The 16,719-nt window shown below is 45.5% G+C and overlaps 1 protein-coding gene across 3 annotated transcripts in view; it reads right to left on the bottom strand.

The window, feature by feature from the left end:
- The window catches only part of Ahnak (AHNAK nucleoprotein), an 87,204-nt gene that overhangs the window by 28,292 nt on the left and 42,193 nt on the right, over window positions 1–16,719 (bottom strand). The window contains exons 5-6 of one of the 3 annotated variants that reach the window (XM_031389634.1): window positions 12,153–12,252; window positions 5,171–5,294 (exon numbers count right to left, since the gene is read on the bottom strand). The exons of 1 other annotated variant lie outside the window; for it this stretch is intronic. In XM_031389634.1, coding sequence (XP_031245494.1) covers window positions 5,239–5,294; window positions 12,153–12,252 — 156 coding nt within the window. In that variant the 3' untranslated portion in view covers window positions 5,171–5,238. Of the gene's footprint in view, window positions 1–5,170; window positions 5,295–12,152; window positions 12,253–16,719 lie in introns of those variants that run through there. One more of the 3 variants, XM_031389635.1, reaches the window with a different exon arrangement.

The raw sequence follows: 16,719 nt of genomic DNA, 5'->3' as shown, positions 1-16,719 counted from the left end.
TGGAGGGGAAACTGGGAAAGGAGAAATCATATGTCATGTAGATAAAGAAAATATCTAATAAAAAAAAGAAAAAAAGAAAAAAAGAAAGAGAAAAAAAAGAATGGTCCTCACAAGTTTATATATTTGAATGCCTAGTCATCAGGGAGTGGCACTACTTGAGAAGGATTGGGTGTGGCCTGTTAGAGGAAATGTGTCACAGGGGGCTGGGCTTTAAGGTTTTAAAATCCCCAAGCCAGGCCCAGAGTCTCTCTTTTCCTGTTGCCTACAGATTTGAATATAGAACTGGTCCAGCATCATGTTTGCCTATGTGCAGCCATGTTCCCCATCATGCTGATAATGAACTAAACCTCTGAAACTGCAAGCAAGCCCCAGCTAAATGCTTTCTTTTATGAGGGTGGCTTTGGTCATGGTATCTCTTCACAGCAAACAGTATCCAAGACACTGAGCAAGCCTGAGGACCTTTGCAATGGCCTACATTCATAATCCCAGAGCTGGGAGGCATAGACAGCTAAATCACCAGCTCCAGGCCCATTAGAAATGATCTCTCAGAACAACAAAGTAGATGGCCCCTACGGAACCACACCCAAGGTTGACTGTAGCCTCCAGTCACATGCATGCACACATGTGAACGCATACAAAATAAATAAATCTGATGTCCTTCATACAAAAACTAATCTTTTTTATTTGTTTTTCTTCTTTTAATTTTCCCAAAGAGACCTCAACAATTGGTAATGCTTAGAAAAGGGATGCATATTTCACTGAGCATGGTGGCACACATCTTTAACCACTGAGCCATCTCTCCAGACCCAGCACACATCTTTAATCTTAGCACTCAAAAGGCAGATGTAGGTGGATTTGTGAGGTCAAGGCCAGCCTAGTGCACAGAGCTTGTTAGAGAATAGCCAAGGCTACACAGAGAAACCCTATCTCAAACAAAAACAAAAACAAACAATGCCCCTCCAAAAAGAATTTTTTTAAAAGGACACATATTGCTACAAAAATCACAGTGAGGCTGGACTTGTTGGCTCATGTCTATAATCCTAGCACTCAGGCGACTAGGGCAGGACAATCTGGAGTTCAAGGACAGCCTGGATTATGTAATAGGACTTTGTCACCAAAAAAATAATAAAATAGAAAGAAAAATATCACGTTAAAATGATCTCTCCTGAAATTCTTGGCTCACAAATATTTTTCTCACATTGACACAACTAAAGATCACAGAACACCTACTTCAACACTCGCTGGAATAAGATCATTGCACGATATTTGAGGGCTTTATTTTTTTTCTCCCAAGAGTTCCACAACTTGTATAGTTTGGGGTCTACAAGTGGCGAATGTGCTAAGAAATTACCTAAACATTTTGTCAGGACAACATTTTTGTCTCTGGTACAAGGAAGGTTGGAAGGTTGCCAAGCTGCTTAGAACTTTTTTATTAAGATATTTCTCTAAGAGCCTGTCACCATGCAGAGGGGAGCCGCCTTAGACAAGGAGCAGGCCTCTATTGTGTGACCTAGTGCCTTCGACTGTCTCCTTCCACTGTGTGTGAATCCCCACTGGGGATAAAGAACAAAATTAAAATTGTCTTTCCAAACCCAACTGGACAATTGGGTGATGGGGTGCAGCCTGCCCTTTGCCTCCTGTGCTATGAAGCTATTCTTGGAAGCAGTCCACAGTGGCTTTGGGGACTATGGATATCTCAACCTCCTTTGGACTTCAGTGAAGAGCTTGGCTGGTTCCAAGGAGCTGGAATGTAAGGGAGAGGCAGATAAGGTGCCAGGTGCTCCTTCTGGCTTGATTCTGCCAGGTTTGTAGGAGGGCATTCCCTCCTCCTGACTCCCATCACCGCCAATCCTGAGCAGGAGAGGAGCAGGCAAATCGAAGAAACCACACCCAGACCCCCGCCCCCACTCCCCCCCCCCCAAGGTCAGTTCTCTGAACGCTGCCTGGGCTTGCTGGGGAAAGCGGGCTAGCCCTAGCGCCAGCAGTCCTGGATGGGGAGGGCATCTGTCAATCTTACCTCTTCTGTTGTCAAAGCCATCTGTGAGTGATAGTTTCAAGGTGGAGAGAATGTAACTTGAAGACTAGATTAAATCACTGGCCCTGACAGAGTTCATTCCACATACATCAGCGCAGAGGTTCTTGTCAGGCACTCTTGGGATTAGCAAAGAAGGGCCTAGCTCTCTCCAAATGGGCCTGAACTCTGAAGCCCTGACCTTTGTCCTCAAATAGGGCCTTTTTTCCTGAGCTCTGCTATGCCAGGAATTCTGTTGCAATGTAAAAAACAAAAACTCTCCCTGGATCTGCTGCTTTCTCATCTGACCAAGTCAGAATACACAATGTGGAGAAAGACCCCTTGCCTGGCCTTGTACATGGCCCCTGAAAAGGCCTGAGGAAATGGGAACTACACAGGAAACTAGCAGCTGGCGCTAAACTGAATGGAAGAAAGGTGACTTGGGCTTCTCCTCTCCTTCCTTCTGCAATATCCCCAGTGCTGCCTTCTTACCCTCACACTTCCTACCCTGTGGCCTACATTGCACCCCCAAACCTACAGGGATTCACTTTCAAGACCCTTCAAAGACCATGTCCTTCCTCATCAAATCAAGCCCTCTGCCTACATGTTAAAGCTTTTTTTCTTTTTTAATTGGGGGGGGGGGGGCGGCAGAGAGATTCCCTCCTTTCCACTTTTACACACCTTTGCCTTTGGGTATTCAATTCAATTCAGGTTGTCAGGCCCGTGTGTCAAGTGCTTTCACCCACAGAGACATCTTGATAATCCTAGTTTGGTTTTTCTTTTTGAAACAGAGGTTCACAGTATTGTCCACAAAGGCCTGGCACTCACTGCACAATTGTGCCAGCTACTTTTGTGTCAACTTGACACAAGCTGGCATCATCAGAGAGGAGGGAGCCTTGACTGAGAAAATGTCTGTATTGGATTGGAATATAAGCAAGCCTGCAAAGCAATTCTTAATTAGAGAATGATGGGTCAGGGCTTAGTCCATTGTGGGTGGAGCGATCCTAAGGTCTATCAAAAAGCAGGCTGAACAAGTCATGAGGAGCAAGCCATGAGGAGCAAGCCATGGGGAGCAGGCCATGAGGAGCAGGCCATGGGGAGCAGGCCATGGGGAGCAGGCCATGGGGAGCAGGCCATGGGGAGCAGGCCATGAGGAGCAGGCCATGGGGAGCAGGCCATGAGGAGCAAGCGATGGGGAGCAGGCCATGGGGAGCAGGCCATGAGGAGCAAGCATGGGGAGCAGGCCATGAGGAGCAGGCCATGAGGAGCAAGCGATGGGGAGCAGGCCGTGGGGAGCAGGCCGTGGGGAGCAGGCCGTGGGGAGCAGGCCGTGGGGAGCAGGCCAGTAAGCAGCACTCCTCTGTCAGCTTCTGTCTCCAGGTTCCTGCCCTGTTTGAGTTTCTCCTGTCCTGACTTCCTTCAATGATAAACCCTTTCCTCCATGATCTGTTTTTGGACATAGTGTTTCATCACAGCAAAAGAAACTCTAAGACAATAGCCCAAACTAACCTCAAACTCACAACAATCCTCCTGCCTCAATCCTTCAAGTGCTGGGATTACAGATGTGAGTTACCATACTGAGTAAGATTGTTTTTTTCAAGGCTGAGTCTCTCTACATAGCCCTGACTGTCCAGGAACTCACTCTACAGACCAGGTCAGTTTTGAACCCATAGCAGTCCTCCTGCTTCAGCCTTTCAAGTGCTGGGATTACAGAGTACATCACCATGCCCAGAAGTAAGATCTTTGATGCTATGTCCTTACTCTCCTACCTCATCATCTTCCCTACTACTCTCCAAAAAACAGTAAGAGGCCTGATGAGGTTGACCACCCCCGACGCCTGGGTGATACTGAGCTGTGAATGGATTGATTCATGAGCCGGCAGTATTCTTTTGGCAAACCAGAAGTTCTGATAGCCTCTCACTCTGCTTGTTCTCATCAATTAGTGGCCCTGTTACTGTTTCAAATCAAGAGGGACTAGTAACCAAGACAGCTAAGTAACCAGCCAGCCCTAAAATTCTGGCCCTATTAGAGAGATCTACATGGTATGTTCAATACAACATCGAGTCAAGGAAAAACAACTCAGAAAGATGGGATTTAAAAACAGCTGCCAGGGCTCACAATCATCTATAACTCCAGTCTCAGGGGATCCAACTCCCTCTTCAGGTCTCCAGCAGGTACCAGGCATGGTTGGTTGCATGCAGGCAAAAATACTAGTACACAAAAAAATTTTAAATAAATAAAACAAGAAAGGAATGGAAGGAGGGAGGGAGAGGGAGAGAAGCAGTTGGTAGGTGGGGTTCACTGAGTGTCTCTCCCCTACCTTGTGTCAAGCCCTGGCCTCCACCCTTAGCATCAAAGGAGAGAGAGTGGGAGGAAGAGGAAGCAGCAGTGCAGCTATCTATAGCATGATGAACTCATTACTAGACCCCATCTGGCACGTTGGTGACAAAGTCAAGGATGAATGGAGAGAAGTATTCAACTCATCTGTGTTCAGGTCCCAGCTCTGACACTTAAGGGCAAGTTGCACAACCTCATGAGCCCTCTGATAGTTTAGCCATTACATAAGGCTGATAACGCCTCCTGCATTCATTTTTTTTGTTTTGTTTTGTTTTTTGTTTTTTTGTTTTTTTGTTTTTTTGTTTTTTTCGAGGCAGGGTTCTCTGTATAGCCCTGGCTGTCCTGGAACTCACTCTGTAAACCAGGCTGACCTCGAACTCAGAAATCCACCTGCCTCTGCCTCCCAAGTGCTGGGATTAAAGGCGTGCACCACCACCGCCTGACTCCTACATTCATTTTTGATGAAAGTTTTTTTCCATAGCACCTGAAACGGAGGATGCACTCAGATCATTTCTCTGCCCCACCAATGTTGACTAGAAACTCACTAAATGACAGGCGCCATTCTCCTAGGGCCAGAAGTACCGTTTTCAACAACAGCCAAAGTCTCTTTATGGAGTTTACTCCCCAAGGAAACAAAGGGGATGGCGCAATCAAAGTCAAGTAAAAGCCATGTTTTCTCAAATATATCTAAAGGAAAAATGTGAAGGAAAAAAAAATAATCAGGCAAGTAAATGGGATTTGAAGTGGGATTCTTTGTTTTTTTTTTTTTTTGTTTTGTTTTTCGAGACAGAGTTTCTCTGTGTAACCGTGGCTGTCCTGGAACTCACTCTGTAGACCAGGCTGGCCTCGAACTCAGAAATCCGCCTGCCTCTGCCTCCCAAGTGCTGGGATTAAAGGCGTGCGCCACCACCGCCCGGCTTTGAAGTGGGATTCTTATGTTGTCTCCCTAGAAAGGGACAAGAGAGGAGAGAGCCTTGAGTACAGACAGGAGTACAGGATATGCAGAGTGAGGTCAGCGCGGTCATTCTTAATACTCACTGGCAGTGCTCTGGGTTTGGCAGTAACAAAATACTTTCTTAGTGTCCAAATGGGCTTTAAAAATGTTACTACATTTATTTATTTGTGTGAAGGAATAGTGCATACATAGTACATACAGCTTGTATGTAGGGGTCAGAGAACAATTTACAGGAGTCCATTTTCTCTTTCTACCATGCAGGTCCTGGGAATTGAACCCAAGTCATCAAGCTTGGCAGCAAGCACCTTTACCCACTGATCCATCTCACTAGCCACTTCCACCCCCCTTTTGAAGCAAGATCTCACTATGTATCTCTGGCTTCCCTGAAACTTGATATTTAAACCAGACTGGCCTCTTACTCCTTATTCCACCTGCCTCTGCCTCCTGATTAAAGGTGTGTTCTACCACATGGGGCTAGCATACACACACACACACACACACACACACACACACACATACTTTTTTTTCTTTTTCTTTTCTTTCTTCTTTCTTTTTAGTATTTTGAGACAGGTTTTTCTGTGAAGCTCTGGCTGCCCTAGAACTCATTCTGTAGGCCAGGCTGGCCTTGAACTCACAAATCTGACTGCCTTTGCCTCCCAAGTACTGAGATTAAAGGTGTGCTTCACCACTGCCTGGCTCATTCACCACTTTTTAGACAATGTCTCACATTGAAGTTTAGGCTGGTCTGGAATCCATTATGCACGCTCCACTGGCCTCAAACTTCCAATGAACTGTCAGCATCCAATATATAGCTCACCAAATGGAACAACACATAGACAAGACTATCAAGAGTCCCCACCTTGTTGTTTATAAAGAAAGCTACCACAGGAAATAAAAACATCATAAAGATTACATTCTAGTGAAGAGGAAGGAAGTTAACAAAGTTGGGTATTAATGTGTATCAGAGAACACTGGCTAAATGGAGAATATGGAAATAGTAAATGCCAGAGGTGGTAGTCATTGTGGTGGCTCATGCCTGAATTCCCAGCACTCTAGAAGCTGAGCCAGGATTACTGAAGTGAGTTCAAGGTAAGCCTGGACTACATGGGGAAATGAGAAAGGAAAGAAAGGGATGGAGAGAAGAGGAAGGTTGGAAACAAGGATGAAAGGTATGTTTACCAAGAGAAGAATTTGTCAAATGGAAGGACATTCCAGGCATAGTTCTTGGCAAGGAATTTGATTGTCAAATCGAAGGACAGCAAAGGATCAAGGAATGAAGAGCAGGAACCAGATGCTGTAGAAGTTTTAAATCATTGCTAGCCTTTGAGCTATGTTTCACAGTGAAATAGAGAGCCACAGAAAGTTATAAGTGGTACATGACATAATTTTTTTTGAGATATTTAGACTAAGCTGGCCTGATCGACTAATGTCTTTAAAAAGTCAGTCTTGTCGCTATGATATAAAAAGACTAGAGGGTCCAAGACACAAAAAGAGAGACCAGGTAGGAAGCAGGTACTGTAATGCAGGTGAGAGCTGGTAGCTCTCTCCAGGGCCGTTGTAGTAACCACAGAAAAGTAACTGTATTATAGAGGGGGAAGACAGAATGGGGGGAGTTGCTAATGGCATACCAAACCTAAAAGATGGGCTCAGCACCTGTTCATCTGAACAAGGTGGCATTTGTGAAGATGAAATTCTGTGAGCTAGTGCAATAGAGGAAGCAGGGGAGGCAGAAAGAACTTTCCCAGCAAGTGTTCAAACGTCTCCTGATTTATAACGTTCACCTGATACAAGCTAGGGACCATATTGAGAAGTTCCACTACTGGATATATACCAAAGAGAAGTGGGAGCAGGGCCAAGATAGCTCAGCTAGTAAAGAAGATCGCTGCTGAGCCTGATGATCTGAATTCAGTCCTCCAGTGGAAGGTAAGAACCAAGTCCCAAAAATTGTCCTCCAATGTCCACTGACACATTGTGGCACATGCAAAAAAAAAAAATTGTTTTGAGACAGGGACTCAGACTTTGTAGTCCTGGATGGCCTGGAACTTCCTTTCATGTATAGACATGAAATAAACTACTATTAATATTGAACAGTGATTATATTCTGACAGGTGCCGTAACATTCAGAACATTACTACAAGTAAGCCAGACCCCAAAGGACAGATGTTTTAGTCCCCTGATATGAGGTACTTGGAATCATGGGATTCACAGAGTCACACCAAGGAAGGTGGTTTCCAGGAGCTGGGTAATGGGAATAGAGAGTTTGTGTTTAATGACTATAGAGTTTGAACTGAGGAAGATGGCAAGAGTTCTGGAGGTAGCATACGGTGCGGATCCCACAAGCACAGGAAGATACTTAATGTCACCAAAGTAAGCATCGCAAAAGGGCAAAGCCAGGGGTTGGAGAGATGGCTAAGAGGTTAAGAGCACTGGTTGCTCTTCCAGAGAACCCAAGTTCAATTCCCAGAACCTGCAAGACAGCTCACAGCTGTGTGTAACTCTTCTGGCCTCCAAAGGTACCAGGCGTGTATCTAGTACATGTAGAAGCAGGTGCACACATAATCACAGTTCTCTCTCTCACTTCCTCTTTTCTCTCAATAAAATAAATAGATTTAAAGGAGGAAGAGGAGGAGGAAGAAGAAGAAGAGGAGGAAAAGGAGGAAGAGGAAGAGGAGAAAATAAGTTAAGGCAGACCTAGTACCACAGACCTGCAATTGGTCTGCACTCCCACCTGCCTAGGAGGTTAAGGCAGAAGGACTCAAAGCTGGGCTACAGAATGAGTTCTTATTCCTTGAAGCTTATCTCAAAGTAAAAAGTTAAAAACAGGACTTGAGAGCTGGTGGTATAGACCAATTGGTAAAGTGGTTGCCCAGCATGCATAGAGTCTTGGAGTCAATGCCCACGATGAATATGTCAGGTGTGACAATTCATGCAGTAATCCCAGCATTCATAAAGTGGAGGCAGAGGATCAGGAGTTCAAGGCCATCCTTGCAAACTCAGCAAGTCTGAGGCCAGCCTCAAGGTCACCCTCTGCTACATATTGAGATCAACTCAGTCTGGACTCCAAGAGAACTTTAGACAAAAGAAAAAGAAAGAAAGGTAAGGAGAAAAATAATAAAGAAAGGAACCAGGGGGTTGTGGCACGTGCCTTTAATCACCAGCACATAAGAGGCAGAGGCAAGTGGATCTCTGTGAGTTCGAGGCCAGCCTGGTTGGTGTACAGAGTGAGTTCCAGGACAGCCAAGAATACACAGAGAAACACTGTCTCAAAAAATAAAAAAGCAAGAAAGAAAGAAAAGAAAGGAAAGGAAGAAAAAGAAAAAAGATGAGAAATATATAGCTCAACAATAGGGTACTTGCCTAGCAATTTCAAAGCCCTGGGTTCAGTTGCTCTTAGTGGAAAATAAAAAGGTTAAAATGATATTTTAAAATGTTATTTTTAAAACTTTTACCAAGTTCAAGTGTGAGTATGACTCAGGAACTTAAATATAAAATGAACTGGGTGTGGTAGCACATGCCTGTTTGTAATCCTAGTACTCAGGGGGTGGAGGCAGGAGGATCACAAGTTCCAAGCCAACATGAGCTACTCAGGAAGACCCCCCCACCTCCGTCTAAAAATAAACAAACAGAAAGAAAAAGCAAACAAATTATAGCCTGGCCGGGCTGCAGCGCTGAAACCGGCCTAGAGCCAGGCAGCTTCAGGGCTGCTCCACAGCCCTTGAAGCAGGGCAACCAGGTCTGCAGAAACTGCAATCTGAGCTTCCGCACTCCAGCATCTCACCCTCAAAATGACCATTAGACTTGAAGCCACAGACTGACCCGGCAGAGGACTGCAAGCCTCTCACGTAGCTATACCCGAAAGTAGTTCTATGGACTGACTTGCTGCTATTTTACCAAAATGACTGACCACCGCTGACCAACAGCAAGCTCTGTTGGATGCAAACTGGTTTTTAGATCTCAGAGAAATGCCAAAAATCCTCTTGTGATCTGCAGGCAAATGACAGAGCCAGGTAAGCCTGGTTTCTGGGATCCAAAGAAAGTGATGTTTGACAGACAACCAGATTCCGTGTCCAAAATAGAGGACACACAGAGGCTGCTTTCTTCTTTGTTTGAGGGCCCATATGCATGCATGCGTGCACATGTGTTTGAGGCCGTGTTGGTATAGACCCAAGGCTTGCCTTTGACCTTGATCTAGCAATCCTTTGGCCTGATGAACACCAGCAAGCCTGGCTCCCGAAAGCTACTTTCTTTATTTGGCTGTTGTTCGTTCATTTTGTTTTGAGATAGGATCTCTACAGATAGCCTAGGCTAGAAAGTAAGGGACTTGCTATATAAATAAACCAGGATAACCCAGAACTCGCAGCAATCCTGTCTCTGCCTCACCAGTCCTGGGGTTCTAATCGCAAATCACCATGCCCAGAGCAAGTTAGATTCTAAGTTGCATGTGCACGAGACCCTACATTCTAAGGAAGCATTCATAGTCAAGGGAGAGAGACATTCCTGTACTTTAGTCCAAGGCACGTGGGACTGGTAAGATAGGCCAGAGGGTAAAGGTGATTGCCTCTAATATCTGACTTATGACCTGACTTTGATCCCCTGAGTCCCACATGGTAGGAGGAGAGAACCAACTCACGCTTGGCCAGTATTTGAGTTATTTGAGGGAAGAGATCTGATCCTAACCCCCTTTCAATGTCAAGACATTTAAACAATGATGAAATAAATTGAAAAAAAGAAACAGTCACCTTGTTGGGATAGCAAATATCACAAGAAACCAAACTTGTTCTGAAGAGCAAGAGAGCAGTGTCCATCATGAAAGCCCGGAAGCCAGTCAGCAGCTCTTGCCAGCTTCTGCCCATTTTGTTTGCCAGGAATTCTTTGCTCCCCCAAGCCCCTGCCTCACGTAGTCTAGTGGAAGCCCAGCAGTGTGGGAACTGGTGCAAATATGCCCGGGAATCCTGCGAAACAGGGTCTTTGAGACTCAGGTGGGCCTGAATTGAGGGAAAGAAAAATCAAAAACTCAATCAGAGAATAGACTGGTAGGAAAGCCTGAAATCCTAACCACTGGGGAGGCTGAAGCGGGAGGAATAAAAGTTCCAGGTCAGCCAGAACAACTTAATTAGATGTTGTCTCAAAAGAGAAAAAAAAAATGAAAAACGGGTTGGGGTTGCGGATCAGTAGCAGAGGGCTTATTCATGTGCCTGAGACCTTACATTCAACCCCCACTACTGCTAAAATTAAAACAGACAAACAAACAAACAAAATAACAGTAAGGCAGAGCATTGGAAGAATGATGAAGAGCAGATCTGTGGCCTGGCATCATGGCTTGGGGACCTGCAAAGACTCCAGCACAGCTGGAGAGAAGGATGCGCTGGGGGAACAAAGGGGCACAGAGATAGAAACCACCTTGTGTGCTAAGAACATAAACTTTACCCTGAAAGTCATGAGTCACTGGAGAACTTCAAGAAATAAAGTAACATGATTCGATTGTGCTTGTGTGTTTGTTTTAAACCAACGCTCTTTGAGCCTACTCTGGCAGCGAAGAAAAATATCTAAGACAGGAAGGCAGGAGGTGACTGCAGTCAGCAAAGAAAACCTCAGCCATCAGAGATGTCAAGGATGTGGGCGACCTGTGCGGGGACCAGAAATTAGCACAGAAATCAGGAGGGTGGGGATCAGAGCAGGAAGAGATGGAGTCTAGTGCTGGGCACCTCAGAAGTGCTTGGAAGAGGATGGGCTTGGGATTCATTGGGCCCCCAAAGTTACCCAGAGAATGAGGGGGTAAAAAAACCTTAAGATAAATCCACAAATCTGTGGAGGAATTATGCCCTTTGTGAGCTTATGGGCAAAGAGGGGCTATGGTATCCTCTGTACACAATATGGCCACTTCAGTCTTTGTTTTGTTTGTGGTTGTTGTTGTTTGTTGTTTTGGTTTGGTTTGGTTTTTGAAGGTTCTATCTATTTAACCTTGCTTAGCCCAGAACTCATTCTGTAGACCAGGCTGGCCTTCAACTCACAGAGATCTTCCTGCCTCTACCTCCAAATCCTGGGATTAAATGTGTGTTGCACCTTGCTCAGGCTTAACTATGGCCTTAGAGACAAAGCAGCTGTAATTATTCACAGAAGAGACCCTCACGAGAGAGGGCCTATCAGCATTCCCTTCACGGCAGTAGATGAGAATCACTCTCTGTTCTTCAGCCCCAGCCCCAGATGCACGTGGTCTTCAGAGATGCTAGAATATGTATGAGATGGAAGGATAACTAAGAGTTGGGCATAGTGATCCACGTCTGTAGACCCAGCACTTGGGAAGATAAGGCAGGAAGATCTCAAGTTTGATACTAGCCTGGATTACATTGTGAGTCTAGAAGATGGTGTGGAGTACAGAGGAAGACCTCGTATCAAAAACGTGGGGGCTAGAAAGGTGGCTCAGTTAAAAGAATTTGCCACTCCTGCTAAGGACCTGGGTTCAGTATCCAGTACCCACAGTGAGCCACTCAGAACTACCTATCATGCCAGCTCCAGAGCACCTAAGCCTCTCACCTATGACCTCCACCAGCACTTGTGTTCAAATGCACAGACAACACACAGACACACATACAAACATACACACGCACATAATTAAAAATAATAAAAATATTTTTTAAAAGAGGTAGGAGGGAAGATTTTGAATTTCTAGGTCCTGGAATGCCAGGAGCAGGACTGGGTGCTGGCATCCTGAGCCAGCTCCTTCCAGGATGGATATCCACAGCCCAGGAAGTCAGTGCACCTGCCGGTGCTTTCCCAAGCCTTATCTCTGCATACGCTCCTTCTGTAATGAAGGCTGTCATTTTTTTCAGTCCCCACCACTTCTCTCACCTGCACCTGGGGTGGAGCCTGACGCTGCCCCAGCTTTGTTGATAGCTTCCTTGGGTTTATTCCGGTCACTGCAGTCCAGGGATGAAGGTTGTGCTGTGTTCTAATGATAAGGATAAAGATGATTATAGAGTGACTCAACACCATCTCGTGGATTAACGTTTCTCAAATTGTGCTGTGGGTATGCACAAAAACACCAGAGAAGCCACCTTTCCCAAACTACCTACAAAGCTCCCAGATCCTCCATACCCTAGCCTGGAAGCTCTGGCTATAGAGAAGGCTGCAGAGGACCCTGCCCTCAGAGCCATCCTTCTGTGAAAGTCACATAAATTTCATCAATCACCAGATACAGTCCTCAAAGGCTTCGCAGGGGCAAATGAGAGAAGTAAGAACTAAGTTCAACACTATGAACAGCCTGTAAGGAAAGAGGAGTTTTTATGGGACCAGCAAACTGGTCAGTTATTGTCCATGGAACACCTTTTCTCTCTGTCCAGCATTAAGTTAAATGTCATAGAGCAGAACATACAACCTGTACTCCACAAAGAGCTCCTGAAGACTTATGAGATAGACCTCCAATCCAGGGGTCATCTCCATCCTGGATAGAGGAATCCCATCAGAAAGGAGAGCCCACATTGTCTTGGGGTTTCCTGGCCATAGCCAGAATCCACCAGACAGAAACATGAAAACCAATTCACTGGGAACTTAGTGGCAGCAGCTTCTAGAGGCTACTCTTTCCCTGTCATCCTAGGAAATTATTTTTAGAGATTTATTTACTTGTGTCTGGCCTGTGTCCTTGTATGCACACATGTCGGGGTGCGAGCCTGTGCGCACTCAAGGAGGCCTGGAGATGGTGCTAGGCGTCCTTCTCTGTTACTCTCTGCCTTCTACTTGGGAGGTAGGATCTCTTCCTGAACCTGCGTTTTCTCAGCTATCCTGGAAGCCACATGAAGTGTAGTTTGGATTATTCTGTTCCCCTTCCATTGTTTTTGTTTATACTAATTAGAAAAGAAGAAGGAGAAAACCAAATGTGCTAGGATTACAGGCATTTGCAGGGATGCCTGGTTTATTCCATAAGATTGGAGCTCTGGTCCTCATGGTGGGAGAGCAAGCACTCTTGACCACGGCGTTATCTATCTCTCCAGTCCTTTATCCTAGGAAGTTTCTCTTGTTGGGCCTGGTAGTGCACACAAGTCATCCCAGCACTCAGGACGGTAGAGGCAAAAGGATCAGGCGTTCAAGGCTATCCTTGGCTACACATGCAGGTGGAGGCCAGCCTGGGCTATGTTAAACTGTGTCTCAAAAAAAGTGGGGGCTGGAGATTAAACACTTGCTCTTTCTGAGGTTCTGGGTTCTGTTCACAGCACATACACAGTGCTTCACAACATCCATAACCTCAGTTCCAGGAGATCCAGTCCCTTTTCTGACTTCCTTGGGCACCAGTCGTGCATATACTACACATACGTATATGCAGGCACTATGCAAACACAGAAAATATAAAGAAATAAATCTTGTTTTAAAATGGCGTGAAACTTCTAAGGCTCTAAAAAACTGCACGTAGGGCGAGGCAGCAGTGGCACACATCTTTAATCCCAGCCCTCGGGAGGCAGAGGCAGGAAGACCTCTGAGTTTGAGGCCAGACTGGTCTAAAGAGCAAGATCCAGGACAGCCAGAGCTACACAAAGAAACCCTGTCTCAAAATAACCAATCAAAAACCTGCACATAGTTTAGTCCCATCCGTGATTCCTCATTATCATGCATTTCCAAAATTTCTGATAGATTAATCAGATATGAAATAATTTTCAAAAAACAATCATGGCTTTCCCAGAAAGAGTTTGGTTGAGTAAGTGTTTGATAGCTATTTCTTTTCTTTCAATTTGTTGCTTTCAGTCATAAAATGAATCTCAGAATAAGTCCAAATAACCACAGAAGAGAGGAATGCTTTTTCTTGTCAGCAACAGTGATCAACTACTAAGGGCAAACACATTAGCACTGAGCATGTACCAAACAAGGCCAAATAGTTTTCATTCACGTGTTAACTCCTTACAGCTCTGGAGACATGCTATGTGATCATGAGGCAGCTCACAACCATCTGTAATTCTAGCTGCTTCTTCTGACCTCCTCTGGTTCTTGCATGCATGTGGTGCATGTACATACACTTAGCCACATACATGTAAAACAAATAATTTTGTAAATGTACAGAGAGGTAGATATTCTGCTCAGAGGTTGCTATGCAAGCATGAGGACCTGAGTTCAAATCCCTAGAAACCCACATAAATGCCAGGTAGGCATGGCAGCCTGTCTGTGACTCCAATCTCAGAAGGCAGTGACAAAGAATCTACAAGCAAGCCAGCTAACAAAACTAACCTTGTGAGCAAGCACTGGGCTGGCTGGAGAGACCCTGACTTAATGAATAAAGTAGAAGGACAATCAAAACAAATCAGGCCTAAGCAGGCCACACATGTGCATACACACACACACACCACACTCACTCACTCAAATGGAAAAAGGGAAAAAAACCTGAATGGAGTTTCCAGTCAGGGGTGTGGTAGCCCGTGATTGCAATCTTGGCACTTAGGAGGTGGAGGCAGGAAGCTCAGGAGTTTAAAACAAGCCTTAGCTACCATAAGGTCTTGTCTAAAAAAGAAAAAAAAAAAATTGTGGAGTTTCTATTGGGGGGGTGGGAGAGTTTATGATGTCATTACTTTGGGGTAGGGGGAGATGTCTAGAGGAGCTAGCTGGGGAAATAAAACATGCCTGAAGGCAAGATCATGCAAAAGTGGGTTCTAGTCATCTCTTGGTAGCCACAAAAATAGGAAGAGATGGGAGGGGCTTAAGGCTTTAACACACATGTGTAGCATCAGGCTGGCCTCTCATTAAAGGGTCTCCAGGTCTTCGCCAAGCAGTTGTACAAGCTGAAGAATCTTCAGCCCCCTTCCCTTTTGCCATTTCCTGGCCTTTGGGAGGGACTGAAAGTGGGTGGCAAACCTCTAGTCTGGTTTAGGAACACTGCACAAGAATGCCCTTCTTGCAGGAGACCACCTACAAGGAAGATGACCAAGGGGGACAAGAGGACAAAGAATAGTTAGAAGAGGGAAGGTAAGTGGAGCAAGTCAAGAAGAGGAGTCCGTACAGATGCCAAGCATCTCTCTCCGTATGCCGTCCAGTCTCAGACCAAGGCCCACCCAGTCCCAGCAGTGCAGAGAATCCATATGGCAAAGCCTGCTGGTGCCCAGGCCCTTGCTTCTGGCCATCCTATCTCTCACTAGGCCATCTAACTTCAAACTTTACTACCTATCTAAACAAACAGAACTGGACTGGGCTAGGCAAAGGACTGCACAGGGGCCTGATAGGAAAAAGTGGAACTGAGTTTGTGGCTCACCCAAAAGATTAAGCATGGTTTAATTGAACCTGTTTCATTTAAAGGGAGAAGATTAAGGGAATCATGTATCCCAGACCACTATATTCAGGGAGAGATGGCAAAGACAGCCACAGAAACAAAAGATAAAATGACTCAGTGCTGGTGAAATTGCTGATACCCTTGACAAGCCGGTAGAGGAGATATTTCTGGCTAGGCAGCCTATCCTGAGGCCCTCAAATTGCACTTCACAGGAGTTGGTTGCCCCACCCAAGCCTGGCCTAGCCAGCTTCCTTGAGTGTGGGTTCACACGGGTACTGAAAGGCTGGGCTAATCTGATTGGCTTGGAGATTCCACGGTTGCTAGGGAAGACAGTTTCATTAATTATCTGAATCAGGTTTAAACCTGTTCCTCTCATTCCTACGTGCAAGTCCTTGGATAGCCCTGAGGTGAGACACTGCCAATCTGATTGCTCCCATGATTTGCAAAACCCAGGTGGGTTTTAAACTGCTAAACCTGGTTGACCATAAGGACTCTCAAATTAAAGAATTATCTTCAAGTCATTTTGTTTCCCCTTAGAGGCAAAAGAATCAAGCGGGGAGATTCCTGACTTCCCATTGCCCTAGTGAATAATCTTTTTATCTCTGTTTTAGCCAGCAGAAGCTTGATCTCTGTGGAAGAGGAACCCACAGACGAAATCCGATGAGGCTAACGGAGCTGGCGAGGAACAAAGATTGCTAACCCTGCACAAATCCACTAACCAGTCACTTCTTAAAGACACGGTTTCTTGTATCCCCAGTTGGCACTGAATTCTCTGTGCAGCTGAGGATGGCTTGAATTACTGAGCCTCCTGCCTCTACCCCCTCAGGTGCTAAGATTACAGGCGTGTATGTGCCACCATGCCTAATTTAGATAGTACAGTACTAGCAATCAGACCCAAGGTATTGTGCATGCTAGGCAATCACTCTACCAAGGGAGCTACATCCCCTACCCTCAAAACTATTTTCTAGAAGGACTTTGTCTCAACCTGAGAAACATAAAACATATGCTCGGGACACCACAGATATTTTTTTCTGCATTCACATGCCAGTATGTCACAGCCAAATGCCTCCTAGCACAAGGCACAGGGCTTTGTCTCATTCTGCAGTGGTCTGCACTGGCAACCTGGCCATTGTCATGTGTCTGGCAGGCTCAAACAGAACAGCAGGGCAAGCA

The sequence above is a fragment of the Mastomys coucha genome, unplaced genomic scaffold (assembly GCF_008632895.1).
Source record: "Mastomys coucha isolate ucsf_1 unplaced genomic scaffold, UCSF_Mcou_1 pScaffold21, whole genome shotgun sequence".
Classification (NCBI taxonomy): Eukaryota; Metazoa; Chordata; class Mammalia; order Rodentia; family Muridae; genus Mastomys; species Mastomys coucha.
This window is presented reverse-complemented; position numbering and strand designations above follow the sequence as displayed.